Raw genomic sequence first — 21,759 nt, 5'->3', positions numbered from 1 at the left:
TAAAATAAATGAAACAGAATACCCCTACTCAACAGGTAAAAGGACTCTAAAGATTGGAAGTAACTAGCTGCTTTGAAAGGAGTTATACAATTATTTATTTAGTATTACACTCAAACTGACAAAGTCTGTTTTATCTTATTTAGTAGCACAAAGACAAAAATAAGGGAATCACAGGGATAGCAAATATAATTTATGTCACCATATGTCATCTACTTGACACTCTGATGAGACTATGGAAGATCATGGAGTTGTCAGTTTCCTGTCATGGACATCGCAGTACAAACACAGCATGGATATGCCCTCCAATCAAAGCAAAATGATGCTGCTGCTAAAACCAAAACCGATTAAGTAGTCTAAATTTTTAACATGGTGTGATGCCTCTTACTGTCTGCCCTGGATAAAGACAGGAAAAGTTTGCAGCTATGACTTCTATATGGAGGTTTCAGTTACCATAAAATGCCAGAACTAACCTTTGTTTCTTCATCCCACGGGCAGCTGCTGGCATGGCCGTAGCAAATGCACATCCCTCCGACGGAAATGTCTTTTATTGAATAGTAATACTGAGAAAAAGGGTGTAACAAACAGACGTTAAAAACCCTTTTCCTTGGTGCAAGGTAAATGAGGGCACCCCACCTATACCAGCTGAGTCACTCTTGGAGCTTAACTACATACACACTTAAAATGTCATTTCACAAGCAAAGGACCTGGGGGCTCAGCTCAAACCAACAATGCTCAAATCATTCATGAGCAGAACCTAGGAGTCTGAGAGAATTTTCCAACGTGGTTTTGCCTTAAGCCAAGACAGTCCTCTTCATAACTCACGCTGCTCAGTTTTGTAGGACAGCAGAGGTGAGTACAACATGGAAAGGAAGGATGAGAGATCATGCAACATGGAGAGGAGGGACGGTTCCTCCCCATCCAGACGAGGTTCCTTGGATGGCATGAACCATGTCCTTCCTGTGAAGTCACTCTGCGTCACAGCCTCACGTTTGTCACTTAGTGTTAACACATTTTCTTTTTTTCTATTTATTTTCCATTGTTGGCTGCCATTATATAAAGATGCTCTTTACTTTTATTGATTGATTTGGCATGACTACCTTGCTAGCCTCAGTGGTGATTTGTAGTAGCTGTGATGTAAATTATCTGTGCGCATGATCTGGCCAGCTATGAATGTTGCAGACACTCTTGCACATGCAGGCTGCGTGTCTTTGCATCTTTGAGTGACAGCTTTACTAATAAACCATAAAATATTGCCAAAGGGACTAGAGTCACCTACGTGCAGACGATACCATTAAGTCTATGGTTTGGATGACTCCGTATTGTTTAAATGTCTTCCATTCTTCCTCTATCGATCCAAAGAACGGAATCTTAATGAAAATCTTACCAAGCCTTTTTATCTTTGGGTAGAAATGAACTGATTCTAATAATTTTCAAGAAAATATAAGGGGTGCTAAATAGTTATATGTAAGAGTACTTCCTGCTCTCCCAGAGAACCAGACTTCAGTTCTCAGAATCCATGCTGGGCAACCCACAACACACACACACACACACACACACACACACACACACACACACACAGAGAGAGAGAGAGAGAGAGAGAGAGAGAGAGAGAGAGAGAGAGAGAGAGAGTAAAGGTTTAAAATATTATTCAAGAAATCTATGATAGCCAAAACCCTCTGGACCATATAGCACCTGGCCATGAGATTTAGACAAGGCTGCAGCAACCAAATATTTGTTATTAACACTATGATAGAGCACTGGACCAATGGGATGACAGACTCAGAATAATACACTCAGGTATTACCCAACAAGGGCATAAAAACTGCTTAATGGAAGAAAGGCCAATTATTTCTGGAAGAACCTTGAGTCCAAATTCACACCAAACAGAAAAGTTAATTTTGAAGGATTATCAGTGCAAAACAAACCAGAACCATAAATCTACTAGGAGAAACCTGGAAAAAGCAAGTAGTTTTTGAGAGATTATAGAAACCATTAACAATAAAACAAAACCCAAAAATATGGTAAGAGGGATTTCACCAAAAATGAAATGTCTGTTCATCAAAAGTCACAGTTTCAAAAGTAAACAGAAAAAAATATCAGTGAGAAGACATCCATAATATGGTCTGAACAAAAAATACACAAAAGTGGGAGGAAAAAGAAAGAAAAAGTCAGCTTTAACAGGCTCACCCAGGTCATCAGAGAAACTCAAATAAACACCACCAGGGGGAGCCATGGAGTGGCACCCCAACAGCCCACAGGGCCTGACTGACAACCCTGAATACTTGTAAGTGTTGGATAGGCCAAGGGCTTGCAAATGTTGCTGGTCTAACTAAAATGTGGCATCAGCTTTCAAACAAGTTTAGCCGAGTTACACATACAGCTACCCCACATTTCACTCCAAAGTGATGGGAGAGTCACAAAAATGTTTGTCCACACACACCCTTTATATTCAAATGTACATGCAAAAATCTATGTGCTTTCTTGAATATTTCTCATTTCAGATTAAAAAAAATTAAAATGCCTGAGTTGCTGAAGCTCAGATGTGGAATCAGACTGGGATCTTTAGGACAAAGGCCATTGCATTCTCCAGGTGCCCACACTACAGGGGCAGTTAGCAAAGAGCAAGGAGGCCTGAAGGATGGATGCTGGGACCGTCACCTCCAATACTTTGTAACAAATGACAGGTGGTAGTCATTAGTAAAATCAGGATGGTTGGGAAGGCAAAAGCCAACCAAAAGGAATAAAAGAACAGAGTATGCCCTGAAACAAACTCTTCAGGGTGGGCAGGGACACAGCATATACTCACACGTCTGGTGACGATAGGGTCAAGGTCTCTGAGGTCCCGATGGCTAAGGGTCATGAGATCTGCGTTGAGCGTTCTGATGCGCTGCAGACGAAGCCGTATGTACCGTGCTGAGGTGAATTCCAGCAACATGGGCGAAGGGTCGTCAGCACTTGGTCTGCCGTTGATGAGTGATGTGTGAATCTGGACACAGAAAAACACACTTGTCAGTTCTGTGCATGTGTGACACCTATATATGTCAAATACAATACATGCTGGCTAACTGTATCAGAATCTTTACAGACATTTAAAAACTAGGTTCTGTATAAAAACAAACAAAACAACCCATCTAACACACGTTAGGTACTCACGAACAGTGATCCTCATTTTGTCTGGGTGTGTGGGTTACCCACGCCACAACCTCAGAGACAACTGTTAACTCTTTCAGTGGAATACTTTTCCCTGCGTTGTAACTGTCTTTGAACACCTACCATGAAGCTACAGCTTCTCAGAAGCGAATGCCTAATGCATGGACAGGCTAGAGAGGGTACGAAAAATATGCCCCAAACCTTAAGGATGCCGCTTTCTTGGTTAACCTCTATGACTGGAGAGTTTCATGCCCAGTTCCTGCAGCAGACAGCAATTTGTAATTTTACAGTGTACGCTCATCGAGCGAGATGCTACTGATGAATGCACTAGCTCTGTGTCACTCTGAGTTTGGTTTACTGAAGCATATGCCAAGCACCAAATTAGTGGGTGACCCCACCCTCCACACCCCTGAAAAGGAGGGAGAATGAGGAACTGGAGAAGCATGTTTGCCCTCTTGTTTTCATCTATCCATGCTCTCACTGCTATTGAAGACAAAGTCATCCTATGTATCCCTCCAACTCAGGATCCTCCTGCCTCAGCCTCTGGAATGCTAGCATTACACTGGAATGCTAGCATTACACTTGTATGACATCATGCCTGGCAGTGGCCTCTTTTTAACATACCACATGTTCTTGCCCTGACCTTAAGGAAAGATTCTGTGGTAGGTAGGGAACGGGTGGGGCAGTTAAAACTAAGGGAACTGCATGCATGCTAGGAAGAAATCAACGAGATAAAACAGTCCACATCAAGGTGCCTTTAAATGACGAGGTACCTGCATGCACACCTTTGGATTAGGGGAGATTATTGATTTTGAATGTTCAACATAGGCTCTCATGATGGATATCATGTTAACATTTGAGGTAGGGTCTCTGATGACAAAAAGCCGTTTCTGCGGTGGACACATTACCTCTCCATGCTCAAGCGGCACCAGTTTAGAATAATATGAGGTGCAGATCACTTCATTGTCAGCTCTGTAAGTGGGAGGTCCCCGTCTTGGCGTTATTTTGTAGCGTGTCAAACACTCTGTATCACTGACTGCATAGTACTGCCAGGGTTTGAACTTGATACCATCCACAGATCGCTCCAGAATCCAGTTTCCGGGTCGGGGGGCATTGGCAGCCTTAATGATGATGTATGCAACCTGAAAGACCTGAAAGGAAGACAGGAGAAACCCTCAATCCAGGATTAGTAAGTCAAACACGAGATGACAAATTCTACAGGAACTCGCTCGTGTGTGAACCCAAAACAACCAAACGCACAGACACAGTCACCAGGGGCTGGGAGAAGGACAAGGGACAGATGCTGGGTACAGATTTTCAGTTTGCAGCATGGACAAGATGTGCAGGTCCAAGGTATGACAACGTTGCTATGGTAACAGTCCCGGACTCTGTTGTAATTTACTACTCAGAGAGACCTGTGCTCCAACACACACAGAGATGACAATGCTGGAGTGACAGATACATCGCGGTTATTTCAGTGTGCACATGCAACAAATAATTTTTCTGTACACATTAGTATATAAAATATGAAAACAGAACCAGCATTTGCAAACGCTCGGAGACCAGAGGGTTCCTTGAGAGAATCGTCATATGGCAATTGTCTGGGTCTTTCCATGCTTTTGGGGACAACTGTTCACACATAGCAATCAGAGGCATGGACTTTCAGAATAAACAGCAACAAAAGCAATACATACTTAACTCTTACCACTAACAGTGTTAGTATTAATACGGGTTTGCCCCATTGTTTCCCCGTCTTCCCGTATGGATCTGACAATAGCAGTGTTCCTTTACATTAATGGTAATGTTGAATATATCCCTTAAAGTGAATTAAAGATAATGCTGAATGTAAGAAAGACAGATCATCACAGTCCACTAGAATGGCTAAAATCCAAAGCACAGAATCTACTAAACGCTGGCAAAGATGTGGAGCAACAAGAACAAAGAAGCCACTATCACAGTTTCACATAAAATTATAAGTATGCTCTGTATAAACCAACAACCATACTTGCTGATAATTATCCCAATGAAAACCTGAAAAGATGATGCCAACAGCTTTGCTTATGACTGTCCATACCCAGAAGCCATAAAAGTGCTTCCATTGTAAATGATGTACCCAAATAACATGCTAGTCAGGGGACAAACAAATTATACAGCTGCAAAAAAAGACAGGAAATGGGGAGTGACATGCACATGGCTAACTGAAAAAAGCCACCTTGAAGAAGCAGCAGGCCGCAGGAGCCCCACTGTCTGACAGTCAAGAAAAGGTAAAAGTATAGAGGCAGTAAAAAGACCAGTGGTTATCAGGAACTTGGCGGGGAGGGATAAGCAGAAGAGGTAACAGGAGATGAAATGACCCTATATGGTCCGTAATTAGGGACATATGGCATTATACAGTGGTCAAAACAAGCAGAACACACACGACTTTGAAGAGACAACTACATACAGGCTTTGTTAATGGAACCCCAGTGGAGGCAGTTGCAGGACACAGAACCATGGGTTGCACAAATGCCCCACACTAATTTCAAGATGACAAAGAACTCAAGGTGAAAGACTGAAGAAAAATTAACTGTGTGCTCCCTACTCACTTCACCATGAACCTAAAACCGTGTAAGCTATCAATGAGAAAGAGAAAACAGTGCAGCCAACCAGGGAGGAAGCACACAGGAGGAAGGCGGCCGTGGCAGGAAGAAAGTAGTCAGATCAAGGTCAGATTTGAACAGGGTTTTTAAATCTCTGACCCCAGATCCACCAGGAACTGATGCATCCTCTCTCTACAGCCAGCTCCACTCTGGGCATTTCCAGACACAGCAAACTCGCTGGTCTGAGTTGGGGTTTTGCTTTCAGACAATTCTTGTTTTCACGTTGATTCAATATCTGTCAAATCCTATGCTATAGTTAGAGAGAGATGCTAGATTTCACTGTCACGTGATCCTGCGTCAACTGTTTAAGTCACGCTCTCAAACATCACTTCTAGCATCCAAAATCTTTTTGTACCCCCCCCGCCCCGTGTAAGTGTGTGTGTGTGTGTGTGTGTGTGTGTGTGTGTTTGCGTGCACACATGCACACCTGTGGAGGCCAGAAGTTGTTTCCAGCAGGTTCTTTGTTCAAACACTAAAAACTGATAAACCAACATCTGTGGATTTAGGTTTTGTTGGGGGCTTTAGAGCAATGCTCTCAGGATAGTGGGGGAATCTTTGCGCACATAATATATACATGCAAAAGTGTACATAAGAACTTTTGTATGTTTGTAGCTAGCTATACACACACATATTTATGTATGGATATATAAACACAGGGCATAATGTCATTGACTCTGAAATTCTTAGTTTCTGACTGTTTTTAGCTTTTCCCCCACCTAGTACTCATGAATTTCAGGACACATGACCACCTTAGAATTAACCCATCACATAACCAATCATATACCTACAAATGTCTCTCCTTATTACAAACAGCTGTTCACCACACAAAGTGCTCCCTTGCAGAGGTTAGCGTGTGGATGCCAGGGGTACCTGACACTCTGGCTCTCTGTGTGTATGTGGTGTGTCCCTCCGTAAGGCAATTGCCGAATTTCGAGAGTAAAAGAAGTGAAATGGGTTTTGAAACATGAAGACAGAGAAACTGTGTGGCTAGCTGTTTTTCAATTACTTTTCACCATGGGAGTTGAACCAATGATCGTTTTTGGCCAATGACAACTTTCCACATGTATATGCAAAGCCAGACTGCAAATGGAGGCACTAGACCAGGTGGCGATCAGCCAGCTCACCAGACAGTGACAGGGACATCAAAGTGAAACCTATTTACACTCACTTTCCCAGTTTCACACTTGAAAATGAGAGAAGCCAACAGGCTCGCAATAAGCCTGTTGAAAGGGTTAGCCGAGGATCTCATATAATCCTGAATGAATACCAGGATTGGTTCTATGCCTGGTTCGAATAGCTGGAAACCATTGTTGCAGTTTCTACATGAATCCAGACACTCTTCTTCCAAGGTCCTCTCAGCCAGGACCATACTGCCTCCAGGGAGCAAGAGCTTCCCCTAAACAGCACCCCAGGCACTGAGTTCTGTTTGGAGTTATCACAGCAGCAGCAACGAGTAGCAGTTACGGAAATACTAAGTTCTCCTTCTTTACCAAACCCTTACCAATGGGAAGGACAAGAATGATGGGAAAGCCAGGCCTGCAGGCAGGAACTGCTAACCCACAGACTGATAAAAAAGACTTTTATCAGAAGCAGGTCATTGTTCTCACAATCTCTCAATAGTCTTCAAGGTCCCCAAATCAGAATTCAGGAAGCAAACTCAAAGAGGAATGTGGCTGTAGTTTGTTAGAAAGGAAGACAGTATGAAAACTCTAAATACGACTCCTTCTTGGTCATCATCGCCTCAGTATTTCCCAGACTCCAATATGGGAACCAGAAAAGGAACGAAAACTGGACCAAGCTCCAAGTCTGATCAGGAGGAAAAGGATGCTGCTGCAAAGAGTCTAAATATAAATTGTCGCTACCAAAGCCATGCTGCAGGCTGACTTATGTACTCCCCAGGTTTCCTGTGTAAGGTCCTGACTTGTCACCCTTTACCACTGAGTACCACTGTGTTTAGAGATAAGGCCTTTGAAGTAAAAGGTGACTGATTGAATGTGACTGATGTCCTTATAAGAAGAATTGAGAGACATGGGAGACAGCTTGCCCAGCAACTGGGTTTGCCGAGCAGCACAGGAGCCTGAGTTCAAGCCCAGAATTCACATAAAAAAAAAATGAGATGGTGGACTTGCTCTTGTAATCACAGCCCTGCTTGAGGAGTTGGAGGTAGAGACAGATTTTTAGGGCTACAAGGCCAGCTAGCTTGGTGAATTCCAGACCAGCGAGGTGGACTAGGAAGACGGGCCAGTCAGCAGAGTGCTGCCTTGCAAGTATGAGGAGCCCAGTCTGGTTCCTTAGGTCCCATATTTTAGAAGCTGGGCACCATAGCACGTCCTTGTAATCCAGCACTGAAGAGGCTGGCGATGGTGAAGACTGTGGCTTGTTGGCCAGACAACCCAGCCTAGTCTATGAGTCCAGGAAAACGAAAGACACCGCATCACAAACCCAGGGTGGTGACTCCTAATGGAACGACTCCCAGGACTCCCAAGGTCACCCTCTGGCCTCCACTGTGCACACTTGTACCTAAGTGCATTCACTCACACGCACAACATAAATTGAAAAAAATGTAAATACGATTGAGCTGCAGAAATAAGAAATGAGCTTATCCTCTGGCCTCTGCATGTACAGGCATGCAGATGTACATGGGCCATCATGTACACCCATGACACATGGAGAGCATAGCACAGACACACACAGGGGACATTGCATCAAGTCACAGAGTCAAGACAGCCACCAGCAAGCCAAAGACACCTTGGTCTCAGACCTCAGGACTATGACAAACCACTCTCCTGTGAGATGCCTGTGGTACCTGTAACAACAGCCTCAACTAACTAAATGAAGTCCTAACTCACCAACTCCAGTTGAGAGGCCAATCTCACGCACAATGAAGAAAAAAGTAGAGAGATTCTGCTAACATATAGAACCTTAAGCCTTTGTCCAAATAAAATCTAGGAAACCTCTGCTGCCCGTTTTATCACAGGCTGGAGACTAAACTGTATTTTCTCTCAATGTAAGGCTGGCTGAACACAAACTGTTGACGAAAGCGTTCTCATCGGTGTCTGTGTCGTTGCTGTCCTGCCGAAACTGCAGCTGATCCAGCCATTTTCAAATCCACTTGAGGACAGCTTTCCACTCACTGGCCTTCGTTAATGATCACTGGAGTTCGCATAAACAATGTCACATAAATATTGTCGGCACACATCAAACACCGCCTTTCTCTGGAAGAATCCAGACGGGAATGTTGGTGTGAGACTCAATCTCAACTTAAATAGAGCAAACATCTGAGAGCATGGATAAACCTCATTTTGCAAGGTCAGAGATCATTCTCCACCGCAGTTCTCTGTGCTATTATTATATTCTCACAGAATCCACGAGGGGCTGAGGACAGGAGTAAGTCTCTCTGGGAAATCCACATGGAATCTACCTGCCTCTCGGACAGAGCCTAAACGGGGAACACTGTATGTCTGGCATTCTCAGGGGAAACAAACTTGTCATAGACAAAAGGCATCTGGGTTAATTAAGAGTGTTTGATAAACAGTGCTTTGTAAGCTTTGCTGCTTACGAAACTATCATCAGATAAGGAAATTTCCAAGCACCTTTTGGATTCATGTTTCTAACTCTAGAATGAAGACGAAGATGCTTAACAGTGGACTCGTCCCTCACTCAAGGACCTGGCAAAGCAATAAGAAGAAGCCTCAAAGCAAGGACATAGCAAGTTGGGGAGCTCAGACTCTGGCTTGGGAGCCAGGGTTGCAAAGCTGGTTCCAGATAAATCCCTCAGGAGTGGTTACTGTAAAGCAGGGGTTGGCTGCTTCACTATAACCCTCTCACCAAAGACCAGCCTATACCACGAAGAACAGAAAGGTAGCCTCAAGAACGAGGAGAGAATTTTGGGTTTCTTTTTCCTTTCACCTTTGCACTGACGTTAACTGGTGAAGTAAACAGGTCAAAGTCCAGTGGCTCCCACCCCCATTTTCTGCCTGCCTTTTCTTTTTGGGGGATGGGGGAGACCCACACGACTGGCTGCCTGTGGCGGTGGATTTAAACCATCAGGTTTCTACTACCCTTAGGAGCATCTCAGGGCATCCAGGAACATTACTTTTGACCCATGCTGAAATATGTAACCATGCAAGACCATGGCCAGAAAGAGGACTCAGAGAGAGGAGCCCAGCCAGAGTCAGCCTTAATCTGTGATCTGAAGATGGAAAAGGAATTTGAAAGATGTCTGTTGCTGGTAGACCTGTTTCCCGTCATCGGGTAAAGCTGTTTTCAATGACCCCGACAGGCAGCTGCTCATCTGCCTGGTACCGCCATCCCACCAGACAGTCACTAACAGGGTTTGTTATTTCAAAACAGAAATGTTGAACCACTTTACCAGAGAAGATAAAGCTGGCAAGTAGGTGTTCCCTATCCCCAGTGTCAATGTATGTCTCCATATATATGGTGCAGTTCCACTGTGTTATGTAACCGTCTTGTCCCCAGGTGTTCTTTGTTGGGCTTTTTCCTTTTCTCCTGTTTTTGAAAGCTCCCTAAGGTGGGGTGGGAGCTATGATTGGAGCATGGATCTGACATACAGCGACAGGCCAGACTAGGACCCATCCATACAGAAGCAGCACTTCCATCCCCCCGCCAGACCTGCCCAGGTTCCACCTCTTGGAGACTTCACCTTTGAAATTAGACTAGGTTTTTGCTCAGCAACCAAGTTCCAATTTTCTCTTGTCAAAACAGAGGAGACAATATATAATATCCCCTTCAATGTTTCGAGGAGAGGAGAAGCAATGTTGGAGACCATGTCTTAGCAGGATGCTTTCCAAGAAGTGACATTTCTTCCTAGTGCACAGTTGAGTGACACGGGTGCCTCTGAAGCATTGGCCTGTGGTTGAGACCCAGTGCGTTGTCTCTTCCCCAGAAGAGAAAGAAGGGGGAGACCTGGGCAGTGACATACCCTAAAATGACACACATGACATGGAGAACAGGGCCATCAGAACAACTTTATGTTTAAGTCTCATTTGAAAATCACTGGCTGGGTATCTGCTATGTTACAGGGCAGAAGCTGGTACTACCAATGCAGCAGGGCAGAGAGGGCTTGCTGCCTGTGGATGAGGCTGCCTGAGTCAACAGGAGAAAGACAGGGGCTGGGAGGGTATTTGGATGCAGCAGGAGAGTTTGATCTGGTTTGTAGAGGTGGACAGAGAATTTCCAAAAGTTAGTGTGAAAGAGAAAACAGGTCTCAAGGTAACAGGGCAAAGAGGCAAATCAACAGAGAGAAAGAGCTCACAGGGCCACAGCCTGGAATATAAACATTGCAAAAATGCTAGGTGGCCTGGCTGTAGACAGCCAGAGGGAGACTCGAAAGATGATGTGTACCTCTCATAGGTAGGTCTTGGTATCCTATGGTAGTTTTCTTAGACCACCAAGAATCATAGACCAGGGCAGGACAGGGCCAATGTTGATCGTGGATTTGGATTCTGACACTTTGGATTCATAAGAGAGGGTGATGATGACTTTGAAAAGATCAAAAGAACGGGGCAGAGATACAAGCAAGAGATCACTAAGAGTTTCCTGAAACGTCAAAATGTGAATGCAAAAGCAAAACCAGAGGGCAGCGGAGGTTTTCCGAACTCCAGACTGCCCCTCTCTCTCGTAAGAGAAGGAGGTTTGCTCCACTCTGCTCTCAGTGCAGAGAATCCGGATGGAAGACTCAAGCTTCCCACACATCCTCTAGCCTGCACATAGACTTGGCGCTGGCCCAGCAGACACAGCAGCAATGAAAGGCTTAGGGCCTCCTATTCCTCCACACCTCTCCTCAAAAGAAAACACCACCATGAAAGCAGAGACAGCAAAGGGCCCCCCTCATTACGCCTCACAAGCCCAACTGAGGGCTCCACCTGGAAGAGCTGGGAAACTCTCTACTGAACCAACTCCATGAAACACTGCCCCGAGAGTTACACATTGACTACTGCTAAGACGATATGGTGGGTTTTCTTCCCTTTGCTCACTGACTGAATCATTAACTGTTTGGGCACTGGAGCGATCAGAGGGTTCCTTTTGGTGTAAGTGAGATTTGCCCTGGATATGAATTCCTCGTTCCATTCCTAGGTGTGAAGACTCTCCTGCTCGCTCTCCAGACATCTCACTCCACTGAGCATCTGAAAGCTGCCGGACACTGAGCTGCCAAATCAGTGCATTCACATCTCACCCAAAGCAACATATAGATATGAAGGATATGTGGGAAGTATTTTGGTTATTTAAAAAACAGAATGGTGGGAATATAAAACAGTGAGCCACTGTGAAAACTAGTATACGTTCATTTAAAAAAATCAAACAACAGGATTACTATATGGTTCAGCGTTTCCAGCAATGTTATGTGCCTGGAAGAGAGTGGATGCACATGGAAAGTTATTTATTCACCAGTGTTTATAGCAGCATTATCCATAACAGCCAAAGATTGGAAACAACTGAAATACTCATCCCTGGATGACTGATTCCGCAAAATTTGGGAAATACACACAATAGAAAGCTATCTGGTCTTTAAAAGGAATAAAATTTTGATACAGTCTGCAACATGGGTAGAGGTCATTACACTAAGAGAAATAACCCAGGCACAAAAATTACAAAAATAGTATTTGTCTTCTTATAGGATGCCTGGAGTTGCCAGGTTCATAGCAGAAGCTGCTGAGGGCTGGAGAGATGGTGGCGAGATGCTCTCGTACAGGACCTGAGCTGAGTTCCCAGCACATACATCAGATGGCTGGCATCACCTGCGACACCAGCTCCAGGGAAACCCCATACTCTGATCTCCACGGGCATCCAGACCCACACACACATGCTCACACATAAAAACAAAATACTTTTTGAAGAAAAAAAAAGAGAATAGTTGTTGCCATGCCCAAGACTTGGAGAGAAAAGTAGAGTTGGTGTTTGATAAATCAGGAAGATTAAAAAGATCTGGGGTAGGGGAGTAGCTGTACTGAACAAACTCCATACACTAAATGCCTCTGAACTCTACACTTTAAATGTTTACACTTTGTATAATTTACACGAACAAAGTTAAAAAAAAAAGAATGAAAACACTGGGAGATGGAAGAATAAACACACAGTAGTCCACTGAAGGCTGAGAACCGTGCAGGGGCCAAGTCTAGAGAAGCCAACAACCCAGCGAGCTGGTGTCGGGAGAACTATGCTTGAATAGTGTCCTTTCTGTGACACTGTTTCCATCAGGTTCTTACTAAGCTCTGGCAAGGGAAGACCCTCACCCAGATCAAAACCCCGGGGCCCACAGCTGCTAGGGGTTTCCAGTAGTCCCACAGATGGGCTGTGTAGAAAGCCCCATGGGTCAGCAGAATGCTTACTCTGGGTGCTGTATCCTGAGCAACAGCTAAGCATCCTGGAAACCCATCAAAGACTAGAACAGAGCCATGATGACCCTGAAAGCCTATGTTTCAATGGAGCCCTTCTGCATGGTCCCTGGAGCTGCTTTTCTATATTCCCATCAGAGGAAGAACAAAGGTGTCTATCTCTGATCCTGCGATAATGAAGAGTGGAGAAAACAGAGAAAGTTAAATCCAAGGACAGACAACTCTGGTTGCCTCAATACTGTAGGGGAGGAGCATTAGGGCTGTTGAAAACACACTAAGTCAGTTGCTTTATAGTTACTTTTAAAAGGTCAGTTATGAAAAAGCACAAATGTGACCCAAGAACTATGGTACTGAGGATCTATGGAAATTCTTTATACCTCTGTCAATTTTTCTATATAACTAAAACCTTAAGAGTCTATTCATTAATGAGTGAAACTATTATGAGATGCTTAGTAATTATGAACCCTAAGAAGGCGTAGCAACTGCCGTCGGTACTTGAAGCTGGAAAGTGATCTCACAGCCTCCACAGCCTTCCCAGGGCGTCTTGGTTTGTACAGCTGTGCCATCCAGCTAATGATTTGCAGTTCTGAAACTTGACCTCAGGGTTTCCCAGGCTTCATTTCCATACCTTAGCAAGGCTGAAATGGAGGCCAGAGTGAGGCACCTTCCTCTAAGTACAGCCATGTGCAGTGGGGACACATTCTGTGTCACTAGGGGATTTTGTGAACACCAGAGTGTGCTGACAGACACCTGCAGGGTTGCCTACTACAACTCATCCCTATGGTTTAGCCAATTGCGCTGGGTTTTACATCTGTCAACCTGTTCCTGTACTGAATGGTGTAGGGAACTGTGACATGATGTATTTATGAATCTAAACATAACCAGGCATAGAAAGGAAAGATACAATAAGGAATACGGGGCACTGGGTGGGAGTTCAGGTCCATTATAGTTCTTTGGGAACACTTTCACGTATGAGTACCATCCCTGGACAAACAGAATTATCGCTGCGTGACATTATATGTGTATAGATTTCAAAGGGACCCTAGCACTACGAAATGCACTCCCATTAACAGCCTTCCCAGTCACTAGTGAGTCTGTCCCTATTGTCACCATTTCTTCAGAACTAAGGCTTACAGTTGAATGACCTTGGTCACTCCATCTACCAAAAGGTAGTACATTACCAGTGATTAGAGTTCTTTAAATTTCCTTCAATCTAAGGAATTATAAAACTCAATTTAATACTTTCCATGATATAGCCGTAAGGTAATAAATCCAGAGAAGGATTTCCCACAGCCAGCTGCATACAATGAATGTGGTTTTTGTGCTACAAGCCTCAGCTTAGGCAGGGATGAGAAAGCATGTAACCACAGGCACAGCGAGGCTATCAGGCCTCTGACATCCCATCACTTCCTCTGCCCAGTGCTGTAGTTCTCATCTGATAATGCCTCAAAATGATGACACAGCCAATCATGTCTTCCCTATTGTGAGAGAGTTGGAAATCCAGGCACTGATACTCAAAACACTGCAGAACCTCACTGCCAGGTTACAGGACCATCTGACAGCCCTGATGGAGATTAATGATCAAAACATAATTAACGCATGAGGAGATAATTAAAAAGACCAAACCCTGTCTTCAGCCCAGTGCTCCTAGATATATGTCCAGCACAATGACAAGATAAAAGTGTGTTAGTAATTAGTTAATCCCCTGATATTCAAAAGGAAAGAAAGGGGGAGCAGGGAGGAATAGAAGAGGAGTGGGCAGGCAGGCAGGGGCCTTTCAATCAGGATTGAAAGGAGTTGTGAGACTCGCAGTCACCATGGACGTATAGATCGGATAATATTTTTGAAGAATAAACCAAACTGATGAAGATTGCAGTCGAGGGCTGGAATGTAGCTTAGAGGGAGAGGCCTGGCCTAGCACGTGCAGGTTTGTGAGTTCCAGTGCTTGGTACTGAAGAACCCACAGTGAGAAACACCATCAGCACACAGACACAGAAATACTAAGGTATGATTCAGAGTAAATGTTCGACTGTAGTAACACATTAAATAAAGCATCATGTAGCTGTGTAATATAGTGTTGTTCAGTCTTTAAACACCATTACAGGAATTTAGCTGATGGCCCAAAAGACAGAACCAATGCTGTCTGGCTTTGGCACAGCCAACAGTGATTGTGTATGTGACAGACGGCCTTTAAGTCATGGACAATGGGCTGGAAGGCACCCGGAGTTATAATTCTGTGGGCTCTGGGCTGCAGCCACTCTCTGAGCTATGATTTATTCATTTGTTCTAGACCTAAACATACTCATATCTTTGGTCAATTCCATTCCTTGTAAAAACAAAAACACACACCCCAGAAAAGACTTTTACAAGAAGCTCTCATACAATGGACAAAAGCTGAAAACCACCCTGCCAAGGAATGGATAAACAAACGTCAGTGTGCTCATAAAGTGAGACACTGCTCAGAAAGAGAAGGTGAGAGCCACGACAGGCCTCCCAGAGAAAGAAGCCAGATGTGGGTGTGAGCCCCTCGTTAGGAAGTTATATATCATCATATGGACTCCTCGAGGGGAGAAAGTCTGAGCAGAGGTTTCTCTGGAGGGAGAGACGACAAAATGGCAGGCAACAGCCTGGAAGGGCATGGGGAACTGTCTGGGGTAACAAGAATAGTTGATTAGTGCATGGCGTAAATCCATCCAACTGTACACCCCAGATCTGTGGGAGTCACTGTCTGCAGGTGACAGTGTGCCCTCCTCCCCTGAGTACAGAGCTCTGGTGAGTCCACATCAATGCTGATAACACATGCTAATTGCTGGGACCCCTGCCATGTCATTCTGCTGGGCATCACATATCAGTATCTCATGGGTTATTGTCAGGCTTTGATGGCGGCATCTACACTGACCGCATGCAGGTTTTCCCTTATCTGGGGTCCCCAAACAAAGAGTATAGCAAATGCTCACATAGCGTTCACACTGATGAGTGAGGTATTACATGTCAGCTAGTGGTGATTCCAAGTATACACGAGGATGTGATTTATACACATGTTCTAGGCCTTAGCACGTAAAGGACTGGGGTTGCATGTTGGTATCCTGATACCTGAAGATAGCTCAGTCCTGAAATCAGTATCCCATGGAGAACAGGGACAGCTTGCATAGCTGTATACACAGAAAAGTGAGAGAAAACATTTAGGACCAAAGGTGTTATCTCAACTCCACACATGGTTCACTCTCTCCGCCGCAAGCCTTTCCCATGCCTCCGTCCCCTGCAGCCCTCCCCCAGAACCCCTTCCTTCAGTGAGTCCTTCTGTGAGATGCCTCCCTGAAGCCCCTATTTGCCTGTTCTCTACCCATCGGCAGCACCACAGCGCAGAAGCCAACCCGCTGACCACCTACTTCCTACACTAGAGCACGAGCCTCAGGAGGGACCGGGGCGTCTCCAAGCTGATGACAGAAGAGACGTTGCTATAATGGTTAGTACAGATTATGAACTTGCTTTTTCTATGCTGGGAGTTTTGCATGGATATGTGGATATGGTAATTGTCTTACGGATCAACAAATCCTGTGACTCCAGAACCCACTGAATAAAAACTCAAGTGATATGTTTAATTATTACGTAGGAACAGTAGGTGCAAAGACGAAGAGGGGCAAAAGATACACTGTGGCTGTTAAAATTGCAGGTGATTAGAAAAGGAATCCTTTCATCACCTTTCATGCTTGTGGGATGTGTGTGTGCATGGGCATATTTTTGCACATGCGTGGATGCGTGTTTATGTACATACGTCCTGTGATGTGGGGTCCCAGAGTTGAAGTCAGGACTCATCCACCACTCATCCACCTTGTTCATCAGAACGAAGTCTCTGAGTCAAACCCAGAGCTCACTGATGTGCTAGTCTTGTTAGCCAGCTTGCTCTGGGGATCCCTCTCCTCTGCTTTCCTAAGTTGGAATTAGAGGCAGGCTGCCCCGCCCACCTGGAGTTTACATGGGTTTCTGGGGGACTGCTGAGCCATCTCCCTAGGCCTCCCAAAGCTCTCATTTATAATTTGTTATATTGTTTAAAGTTCCTGTTACCATCATATATTACTTCTACATCAGAATGACGTATTTCTGTGTAAAGAAATAATCTGATGCACTGGAAGTATAAAACTCACCTGGAAGCTGGGTTTATTAATACAGACTTTAAATCCCAGCATTAGGGAGACAGAGACCAGCAGATCTCTATGAGGTTAAGGCCAGCCTGGTCCATGTCGCAAGTGCCAGCCTACTCAGGAGAGCTACACAGTGAGACCCTGTATCAAAAGTGGGGGGGAAGGGGCTAGAATGGATTCCAAACTGTAAAGGATGTACCATAGTGTTCTTCAGAAATTACAATTTATCTTTTTGCTTAGCCCTACTGTAACAGGGAAAAATAATGATTTAAGTTTGGTGGACTTCCCTTTCTGTCCACAAACTCACAAGCAGCTTTATTTTGATGCCAAAAAGTTGTAAATGTTTCCCATACTGCGAAAGAATCTTGCCAAATCATCCTCATTCACTTCCAGAATCCCACTCAGGGCCCAGACAGAAAAGCTGATTCTGGGACAGACAAGATGTCCAAGGCGGCTTAGAACCCAAGAAGAACAGGTGTATTTGGTAAACCCTGCCCCCAAGCATCAGGGTGGCCATGCCTGGCCGGCACACAACAGCTGCCGACACTGATTTCTTACACACCGTTGGGCAACTGTGGATGGCAAATAAGATGAGACAGTAGACGTGGCTAACACACATTGTGGAGACCAGCAGAGAATAACCCTGTGTGAGCAGCAGGGACAGCGTGGGTGACTTCTAATCCACCATAAAGAGCAATGGGCTTCTTCTATTTGTTTTGCCAAACAAATGCAGGAAAAACTTTGTTTGAAATGGGGGAGGTCAGTGTGAGCTTTGAGGAAGCATCACACTGACCTAATAGCAGCCTGTGTGGTATCAGGAGCTTCTGTGACACAGCTTCCAGAAGGGGAGCTGCCTGGCTGCAGAACTTTTTTTTCTTTTTTTTTTAATGCAGAACTTTTTTTAAAAAAAAATGCATCAAGCCAAGACCCGTTTATTATAAGGGCACAATTTACACGTAAGGTCTACGAATCTTCCAGGTGTCTTAGGAATGCAGTTTGTCAGTTTTCTTACAGACCTTGTCAATGTGCTTAGCAAATGGTGTGTGTGTGTGTGGGGGGGTGTACGTGTGAGTATATATGTGTGTGTGTGTATGTGTGTATGTGTATGTGTGTGTGTGAGTGTATGTGTGTGTGTATGTGTGTGTGTGTATATGTGTGTGTGTGAGTGTATGTGTGTGTGTGTATGTGTGTATGTGTATGTGTGTGTATGTGTGTATGTGTATGTGTGTGTGAGTGTGTGTGTGTGTATGTGAGTCTATGTGTGTGAGTGTGTGTGTGTATGTGTGTGTGAGTCTATGTGTGTGTGTGTGTATGTGTGTACGTGTGCATGTGTGTGTGTATTTGTGTGTGTATGTGTATTGTATATGTGTGTATGTGTGTGTGTATGTGAGTCTATGTGTGTGTGTGGTGTGTGTGTGAGTGTATGTGTGTGTATGTGTGTGTATGTGTGTGTGTATGTGTGTATGTGTGTATGTGTAAGTGTGTGTGTGTGTGTGTGTGTGTGTGTGTGTGTATGTCAACATCAGCAGTGTCCACCACCCAATTCTTGTCAGTTTATCAGGGATTTGTGGCAACAAAACACAATGGACATCTAAACTAATGAGGCTCTCTCTACGGCTCCCCGCAAGCCTTTGCAACTCTTGTCTCGGGGCTCGCACACAACAAAGAGTCCTCTGTGATCCGGTTCCCACAACCAACTGCCACTTCCTAATTAAACCTACACAAGAAATAAAGCAGCTCCAGAAGGCAGCGCCCAGGTCAGTGCCATAGGGGACATTTCCTTTCTCACGAAATAGATTTTATCTTAAAAGGAATTCTTTTTTTTTTTTTTTTATTTACTCACAAATCTGACCCTCCTGGTGAAAACAGCTGAGCAGGCTTTAACAATTCTTTTAAAGAAAAGACAAAACACCAATTTGATTTGTTTTCTCCTGGGTCCCACACTATGGGTTAAAGAGCACCCAGTTCTACCAGCCCTGCCAAAGATTGGAAGAAGTGTTGATAACTGCAGATTTCCAGGGATGTGGACTCCACCGGGCTCTGCTAAAGGCCAAAGAAGAAGCTGAGAGGCTAGAACCCCAGTACCCCAAAGTCAGAAAGGACAAAAAAAAAACCTACAAGGACCCTTGAAAGCCACACCTTCCTTAATGTCATAACTTGAAAGATGGCAGTGACTGCGGATCAGGTTTGGGGAGTGTGTAGCTACAGGCCAGTGACCTGATTGCTCTGTTCAGACATTTTCCTTCCAAAAATGGAGAGCATCACTGCATTGCAGGACTGTCAGAACAACAGAAAGAAGAAGAGAGCTGAGGAAAAACAGGAGGGACCGTCTCCAGCTGACACCTATAAGTCTCCATATGTTTATCGGTAAATATTCCTCTTTAAAGTGATCCTTGAAACTCACCAGGAGCTTGCAGTTTAAACTTCAAAATATGGTTTCTATTCACTGCATTATTTCTTTGGCAGGGGGTGAGACTGAACTTTTTAATTGGAAGCCCAAGTTATTATCCGTAACAGGAACGACCCAAGCCACAGGCCTGGGAACTATTGTGCTAAAAGATGGGTAGCTCTTACAGAAGACCAGGACACAGCTTTTTAAAAGCTTTATTAGTGAGTTGCAGTCATATTGGGAAATGTTCAAGACTGGATGTAAAATGAAATGCTGGGGTGTGGGTGTTTACATCAGAGACTCCCAGCTGAAGGAAGGGTGGGGTCTGAGGATCCGATGATGCCATGGCCCAGGCTCTTGACTGGCCAGACTGTCCCAATTCTCTACTGTCAGTTTAGTCATCTGTCACAGGGTACTGTCAGAGATTGGAGCATGGTCATGAGAATTCAGTGACACTACCCAAATCAGGGGACTACACAGCACAGGCCTGACACAGAAAGTTCTAGTAAATGTTATCATCTTTGGAGGGTTATTAAATGCCTAGAGCTACAAGAAAAAAAAAAGGTGAAGCTGGCATTATCAGTGGTTCTCCCAGAGTAAAGGATGGTGAATGTCTCTCCCTCTTCATACTAACCTGAACCTTCTGACTGTTTTACAATAAACCCATTCTATTTTACAAGTCTGAAAAACATTATCGTTGACTTGCAAGTTTGTTTTCTAAAAATTTGCATAATTACATTTTTGTTAATCCTATTAGCTAAGTCTAATTAGGTTATATTAAGATCTTGTTCAACATTTCCCCGGGGTGGTATCTGAAGATAGGAGAAAGGGAATGATGGGGGTGGGGTGTGATGGGAAAGATGGTTCCTTCTACAAAGTTCCTGCCACACATGCTTGAGGACCTGAGTTTGTAACCGCAGCACACACACAAATGAGCCGTGCGTGGCGGTGCACACCAGTACAAGGCAGGCACAGACGGTGGACCACATAGCTCACTGGCCAGCTAGCCTAGCCAATTGGAGGGTACCAGGCTCTGGGAGTGACTTTGTCTCAACAAGGTGAGGTGAAGAGCATTTAAAGAGACTAGACATTGACCCCTGGTGTCACACACATGTGCACGCCTATGCACACACACTACACACAAAGGGCAGAGGAAGAAACAAACTGAGATATACAGGAGGGGAGGAGTTAGTTGGACACACTACACACTCACAATGCTACCATACTCTGTGAAAAGACTGCCTTGGTGCCTGTCTCTACGCATCTCCACTATAGCTCACCAACGGAAATCAACAGCAAGTTAATATACCCATATTAAACAGAACAGCTTCCCAAGTTCCCTGGAGCCATTCTCTCAGCTGAGATCCAAGGACACTAAGTCCTAGGATGTGTGAGAAGTCAGTCCATGATTCGGCTAGGAGGATGCCAAAGTTTGCATTGACAACCATAACAGCATGCTGTCAGGGAGTCTGTAGCTGCTTCTCTGTGCTGGTGTCACAGCAAGCGATCACCTGCTGGGATAGATGTACCTAGCCGCTAAAGGACTGAGAGTCTCCCCTGCATTCTGCTTTTTGATACTCAGACCAGAGCTCTGCAAACCACCAGCTGTCTCTTCAGGAGGCTTCAAGGCTGAGGCTGGACCCCCACCCAGGAGGGAGGCTCCTGACTCCTGGCTTCTCCTGTCAGCCTCACCCCTACAGGTGCCCCTGACTCCAGCTGCAACTCTCCAGTATTTTCCAGAGGAACCTCCTACTCTCCCATGAAGCCAAGGAGGGGGTTTGTCCCTTGCTAAACACTGCACCCCTCCCTTGGTTCCTCCGTCACCATCACAGTCTGAGAGACCCTCCATCCCCTTTTCCAGTTTTCCGACATAGTCTAACCAATTCCTGACACTATGTCCCTCTCCCTGCCCAACGCACATGGTTTCTGTTCTCCTGGCTGGACCGGGGCTGCTACAATGCACCCTGCCTCTCATAGTGTTAAATGTTCACTTGCGATAAAAATATAGGTGACATTAAAATGACCATTTTTAGCCACTTAAGTGGTATGAGTCGGTGACATTAGTTCATGCTGTTGAACTGTCG

The 21,759-nt window shown here is 44.7% G+C and overlaps 1 protein-coding gene across 1 annotated transcript in view; it reads right to left on the bottom strand.

Annotated features, from left to right (window-relative positions):
* Positions 1-21,759, bottom strand: part of Lama1 (laminin subunit alpha 1) — a 105,460-nt gene that overhangs the window by 78,222 nt on the left and 5,479 nt on the right. The window contains exons 4-6 of the mRNA XM_035438860.1: positions 4,059-4,301; positions 2,807-2,986; positions 471-560 (exon numbers count right to left, since the gene is read on the bottom strand). Of these exons, the coding sequence (XP_035294751.1) occupies positions 471-560; positions 2,807-2,986; positions 4,059-4,301 (513 nt within the window). The remainder of the gene's footprint in view (positions 1-470; positions 561-2,806; positions 2,987-4,058; positions 4,302-21,759) is intronic.

The sequence above is a fragment of the Cricetulus griseus genome, chromosome 2, assembly GCF_003668045.3.
Source record: "Cricetulus griseus strain 17A/GY chromosome 2, alternate assembly CriGri-PICRH-1.0, whole genome shotgun sequence".
Classification (NCBI taxonomy): domain Eukaryota; kingdom Metazoa; phylum Chordata; class Mammalia; order Rodentia; family Cricetidae; genus Cricetulus; species Cricetulus griseus.
The sequence above is the reverse complement of the archived record's forward strand: the minus strand, read 5'-3'. Positions and strand labels throughout refer to the sequence as shown.